This window comes from Myxine glutinosa, chromosome 11 (genome assembly GCF_964187855.1).
Source record: "Myxine glutinosa chromosome 11, kmMyxGlut1.1, whole genome shotgun sequence".
Taxonomy (NCBI): Eukaryota; Metazoa; Chordata; class Myxini; order Myxiniformes; family Myxinidae; genus Myxine; species Myxine glutinosa.
In genome coordinates, this window is record NC_136271.1 from 83,592,661 (window position 1) to 83,599,317 (window position 6,657).

Consider the following 6,657-nt stretch of genomic DNA (forward strand, 5'->3'; position numbering starts at 1 on the left):
GCCAACGTTCGGCCAACGTTAATCAGACATTGGAATATTGGTCCAACGTTGGGCTGACGTCAAAACAACAACGTTGAGCCGACGTAATTTTGTCCCAGCAGGCCAACAGTCGGTCGACGTTGGAAGGGAGCGCTGGCCCAATGCTGGGAAGATGATGATCAGACATAGGAAGGTAGCATTGCTCCAACATTGGGCTGACGTTGGGCCAACGTCAAAAGACAAGGTTGGCCCAACATAGTTTTGTCCTAGCGGGACAACGATGAGTCGACATTGGAAGGGAGCGTTGCTCCAACGTTGGTCCAATGTCAAAAAAACAACGTTGGGCCAACGTAATTTTGCCCTAGCGGGACAACGGTGAGTCGATGTTGGAAGGGAGCGCTTGCCCAATTTTGGAAAGATGTTCGAAGGGAGCATTATCCCAACATTGGAAGGGAGTATTTGCCCAACTTTAATCAGACGTTGTAGGGAGCATTGGGCCAACGTTGTTGTGTTTGCTGCACATTATCACTTGCTTTTGTTCCACATCCCGCCCTTTTCCCCACAGCCGTGTTCTGCAGAGACCCTGGTGTGCCCGCAGAAGGGCACCGTCGTGGAAACCGTTTCATCTTCCAATCGGAGGTTTCCTTCGATTGTGATGCCCCCCTCGCGCTTGTGGGCTCCCCAACACGAACGTGCCAGGCAGACGGTTCATGGAGCGGCACGCAGCCTCGTTGCCTCGGTGTATTTCCATTTTCACCTGGTCTTCGTTGGCACACTGTGTGGTCTTTCGTGGGGCAACACCAAAATCGAACCTTGCTAAATTGATCCATGATATAATCAACATTGCACAGCTTTAATTCCCGCCACGTTGAACACATCATAATTGAACGCACCGGAGCATGACCGTCATTCTGTCTAAGAAATTGCTTACCATTGTCTCATTATTGCTTCAGTGACATTTCATTTCAGTCAGCTTCAATATTCCTAATATAAAATTCTTTCTGATTCACACAGCATGTACACAATCGGTATTTCTACCTCAATGCACCACAAATATTTGACACAAGAACAATGGCAATCGATGATACACAACAAAATTAAAATGATGTCGTAGTCATACCTGAATTGTGTGTATGTGAACACAACTGGTCCACAATGAAGTGCGTTTCCTTATTGAACAAAATGACCTATTTGTACAGTCCCAACGAACGACACTTGTCTTTTTTACCCTCATCAGAGGAGAGGGTATTTATTGCATTTGGGTCCGGTTGGCTGTCTGTCCGCACGTCATTTGCCAATGTGGACTACAATTTTTACACGTTATCTTTTTCCAATCGAATACCTCTATAAAGTGCCGTATGTACAATTAGAATGTGAGTACGTCTATAAAATACCTACGGTAGAATTAGAATGTGAGTACGTCCATAAAATAAATATATATGGTACAATTAGAATGTGAGTACGTCTATAAAATACCTACGGTAGAATTAGAATGTGAGTACATCCATAAAATAAATATATACGGTACAATTAGAATGTGAGTATGTCTATAAAATAAATATATATGGTACAATTAGAATGTGAGTATGTCTATAAAATACGTACGGTGCAATTGGAATGCGAGTACGTCTATAAAATACGTATAGTACAATTAGAATGCAAGTACGTCTATAAAATATGTACGGTACAATTAGAGTGAGTACGTCTATAAAATAAATATATACGGTACAATTAGAATGTGAGTACGTCTATCAAATACATATATATGATACAATTAGAATGTGAGTACGTCTATCAAATACATATATATGATACAATTAGAATGTGAGTACGTCTATAAAATATGTACGGTGCACTTAGAATGTGAGTGCATCTATAAAATGCATACGGTACAATTAGAATGCGAGTACATCTATAAAATAAATATATATGGTACAATTACAATGTGAGTACGTCTATAAAATATGTACGGTGCAATTGGAATGCGAGTGCGTCTATAACATATGTACGGTACAATTAGAATGCGAGTACATCTATAAAATACGTACGGTACAATTAGAATGCGAGTACATCTACAAAATACGTACGGTACAATTAGAATGTGAGTACATCTATAAAATACGTATGGTAGAATTAGAATGCGAGTCCGTATATAAAATAAATATATACGGTACAATTATAATGTGAGTGTATCTATAAAATACCTACAGTACAATTAGAATGCGAGTATGTCTATAAAATATGCATGGTACAATTACAATGTGAGTATGTCCATTAAATACGTACTATAAAACCACACAAAACAAGTCCGGGTGAGGGTATGCAATCTTTGCTTGTTCTAGTTTTGTATATTCAATTTGGAGAATTTTGGGCAGCATTACCTTTTGATAGGGATAATTTACCTGGTAATACCTGTAGCTGCCCCCGAAGCATTTAGGGTCATTGACTAATTGTGCGCTCATATCATACCCCATTCCTGAAGGTCATGAGTGATCTGGCTGGATTTTCATCAATAACTGTATTTCACTCCATCGTAATAATCCATATAACCTGTTCCATTATTATCTCTTCCTTTAGAAGCTTCTCAGACCACATGCTTAAACCCGGGAACACCAAAGTACGGAGAACAAAACCACAGCATGGGATATCAGGTGAAATGGCAATAATTTATCAGATTACGAGTATTTCTTTTTCTGTATACAGGCATTTGCCATGGCAGGCATAACTATGCCGTTGTGCTGCATTTGGTTAGGTGAAACGGATGGTGCATTTCAAGTGCCAGCAAGGATTTCACATCATCGGCTCTGCGACGCGCACCTGCCTCCCGGACTTCACGTGGAGCGGCATACAGCCCGAATGCATCTGTAAGGACACGGTGCTCTCTCTCCTCACTGTTGGCAGAACTACAGTGCACCTCCTATTGCCTGCGCTTGAACAGTGTGTGTAATTGGGTCATATTTCACATTAGCCTGCTTCGTTACTGCTTCAACACCTGAGTGGCTTGGCCTTAGATGCTGTGAGCTTCTTGGTTTGTTTATTCCTTAGTTTCTTTGATTGTTTCTTGATTTATTTATAATTGTTTGTCAGCTGACTTCATATGCAGCATACCCCAGCCCAGAAATATATAAGCCTTGTTTGCTGTTTACTCTGAGCAGAAATTATCATATACAAGCTTCCTACTCAACATGACAAACACCAGTAGGTTACAACATTATTCAAAGCAGAACTGGTCACAAGAATGAAGTCACAGATATTAATCACGTTGTATTTTTTTTTTAACGATTATATAAAATGCATGAGACACTTGTAATATGCTTGATTTATAGTCTATTAGGTTTTCAGGCAGCTGCATATCCATCCATATTACTTTGCGCGAATGTGTATCTTACTGTTCTTGAAGAGACGTTAACGTCCGTGATTTCAATTTGTTTATTCGCAATATCTCTACAAAATCGTCATCTATCATGTAGAGAACATACCCTGAGGTTATGGTGGCCATCGAGGACCTCAAGAATGGAGTTTTTATTTTAATGCACAGTGATTTTTTTTTACACTAAATTTAGTGATAATTCGTAATAGCCACAGTTATAAAGACTACCAAAAAGTTAAATGTTTACTCACAATTCTAGGATCAACTAATGTTAATATTTCTGTCCCTTCCTAAACATCATTCAGAAGACATTTTGTTCCATAGGGAGTGAACATGTCTTTTCCTCATACTGAAAAATTAATGCAGATCTGGAACTCTGCTTTCACACGGTCCACTTACAGTCTGTTCCTCTCGTTTCTCCAAGCGGTGGTCATCACTGACAAACCAATTATTTGTGAGCATTGCTGCCTGGTGTTGAGAATACAATGCCTTCAGAAAGTATTCACACCCCTTGACTTTTTCACATTTTGTTATGTTACTGCCTGAATTTAAAATGGATTAAATTAAGATTTTTTTTTTTGTCACTAATCTACACATAGTACCTCACAATGTCAAAGTGAAAAAAAATTCCCAATCTTTTACAAAATAATTAAAAATCAAATGGAGAAATATCTAATTTACATAAGTGTGCAACCCCCTGAGTAAATACTTCATAGAAGCGCCTTTGGCAGCAAATACAGCTTTGCGTCTTCTTCAGTATGCCTGTATCAGCTTTGAAAATCTGGATTTGGTGAGTTTCTCCCATTCCTCCTTGTAGATTTGCTCAAGCTCTGTCAAGTTGGATGGGGGAAGGGGAGTGTCAGTCTTCGTCTTTCCACAGATTCTCATTTGGATTCAAGTCTGGGCTTTGGCTGGTCTTTCACGACTCATTGACTCAAGGACTTTCACGTTCTTTTCTGAAGCCATTCCAGTGTTGCTTTAGCTGTATGCATGGGGTCATTGTCCTGTTGGAACATAATTTTTTGCCGCAGTCTGAGGTCTTTTACACTCTAAAGCAGGTTCTCCTCAAGGATTTGCCTGTATTTGGCTCCATTCATTGTCCCCTTAGAAGGCTCCCAGTCCCTGCCACTGAAAAGCATCCCCAGAGCATGATGCTGCCACCACCATGCTTCACAGTAGTGATGGTGTTAGATGGATGATCTGTGCTCAGTTTCAGCCAGACCTAGCGCTTTGCATTCAGGCCAAACTCATAAGACCACATAATATTTTGCCTCATGCTCTGAGTCTTTCATGTACCCTTTTGCAAACTCCAGGTGGTGTGCCTTTTTCTCAGGAGCTTCTTCCATCTGGCCACTCTCCGATAAAGCTTAGTTTTGTGAAGTGCTGCAGAGACTGTAGTATGTCTGCTCCCTTTATTATATGTTATATGTGTTAGCTCTTACATGAGCCTCGACTTAGTATACAAAAAAAAAGTAATGGGAGAAACTCCCAAAATCCACATGTACAAAGTGCAAAGCTGATACAGACATACCCAAGAAGAATCAAAACTGTAATCTCTGTCAAAGGTGCTTTTACGTATTGATTCAGGGGGTTAAAATACTTATGTAAGTTAGAAATTTCAGCTTTTAATTTTTTATAAAATTTTCTAAAAACAAAATTCCACTTTGATAGTATGGGATGGGGTATATATATATATATATATATATATATATATATTCAATATATATATTTATATTAGGAAAATATAATTAACAAATTAATATAATAAAAATAATCCATTGCAAAGTGACTTTACAGACACCCTGTAGAATATATTGGTTGGATCAGTGCCCTTCCCCTTATAATAGCAATTGTAAATTAGCTCAGGTGTAACCAATCACCTTCAAAATCACACACCAAGCTAATTGGCCTCCACCTGTGTTAAATTGTAGAGATTCTGATTATTTCAGAATAAAATCAGCTGTTCCTGTAGGATTACTCTGCTGGGTAGTGTATTTCACAGCAAAGACTCAACCATGAGCACCAAGGAGCTTTCAAAAGACCTCGAGGATAAAGTTGTGGAAAGTCACAGATCAGGGGATGGGTATAAAAATATTTCAAAGGCCTTGAATATTCCTTGGAGCACAGTCAAGACAATCATTAAAAAGTGGAAGACATATGGTACCACCAAGACCCTGCCTATATCAGATCATCCCTCCAAACTGGATGACCAAGCATGGAGGGGACTGATCAGAGAGGCCACCATTAGGCCAATGGCAACATTGAAAGAGGTGCAAGCCTTTATTGCAAAGGCTGGTCACTGTGTGCATGTGACAACAATATCCCAAGCACTCCACAAGTCTGGCCTGTACAGTAAGGTGGCAAGAAGGAAGCCATTACTCAAAAAGCCCACCTTGAGTCCCGTTTGAGGTATGCAAAAAATACCACTCCTGTGATTCTGAAGCCATGTGGCAAAAAGTTTTGTGGTCTGAGGAAACCAGAATGGAACTTTTTGGCCAAAATACAAAACGTTACGCTTGGCACAAACCCAACACAGCACATCACCCAAAGAACACAATCGCTACTATGAAGCATGGTGGTGGCAGCATCATGTTATGGGCATTGTTCTCATCAGCAGGGACTGGGGCAGTTGCCAGGATAGAAGGGAAAATGGATGGGGCAAAATACAGAAAAATCCGAGGAAAACCTGCTACCCTCTGCAAGAAAGCTGAAATTGGGACGGTAGTTCACCTTCCAGCATGACAACGACCCGAAACACACAGCCAAAGCTACACTGGAGTGGCTAAGGAACAAAAAGATAAATGTCCTTGAGTAGCCCAGTCAGAGTACAGACCTAAATCCAATCGAAAATCTGTGGCATGACTTGAAGATTGCTGTCCAATAACACGCCCTATGTAAATTGACTGATCTTGAACAGTTTTGTGCAGTAGAAGGGGCAAATATTGCCCAATCAAGGTGTGCAAAGTTTCTAAAGACCTATCCCAACAGACTCACAGCTGTAATTGTTGTCAAAGGTGCTTCCACCAAATATTAACTCAGGATGGTGAACGCTTATCCAACCAAAATTTTCTAGTTTTGTATTTTCGTTAATTTTCTGACATTTGTAGAATTTGTTTTTCACCTGGATGTTATGGGTTGCGACATGCAGATAAAGGTTGGAAAAGTCTGATTTAATGCAATTTAATTACAGGCTACAAGGCAACAAAAGGTGAAAATTTTGAAAAGGGGGCGTAGACTTTCCATAGGCACTGTATGTATATATATTTCGATTTATACGTATATATATATATATATATATATATATATAT

The 6,657-nt window shown here is 39.6% G+C and overlaps 1 protein-coding gene across 1 annotated transcript in view; it reads left to right on the forward strand.

Moving 5' to 3' along the window:
* The window catches only part of CSMD3 (CUB and Sushi multiple domains 3), a 1,283,181-nt gene that overhangs the window by 1,196,462 nt on the left and 80,062 nt on the right, over positions 1 to 6,657 (forward strand). Inside the window, 3 exon segments of the mRNA XM_068130918.2 lie at positions 545 to 718; positions 2,557 to 2,630; positions 2,732 to 2,843. Coding sequence (XP_067987019.2) covers positions 545 to 718; positions 2,557 to 2,630; positions 2,732 to 2,843 — 360 coding nt within the window.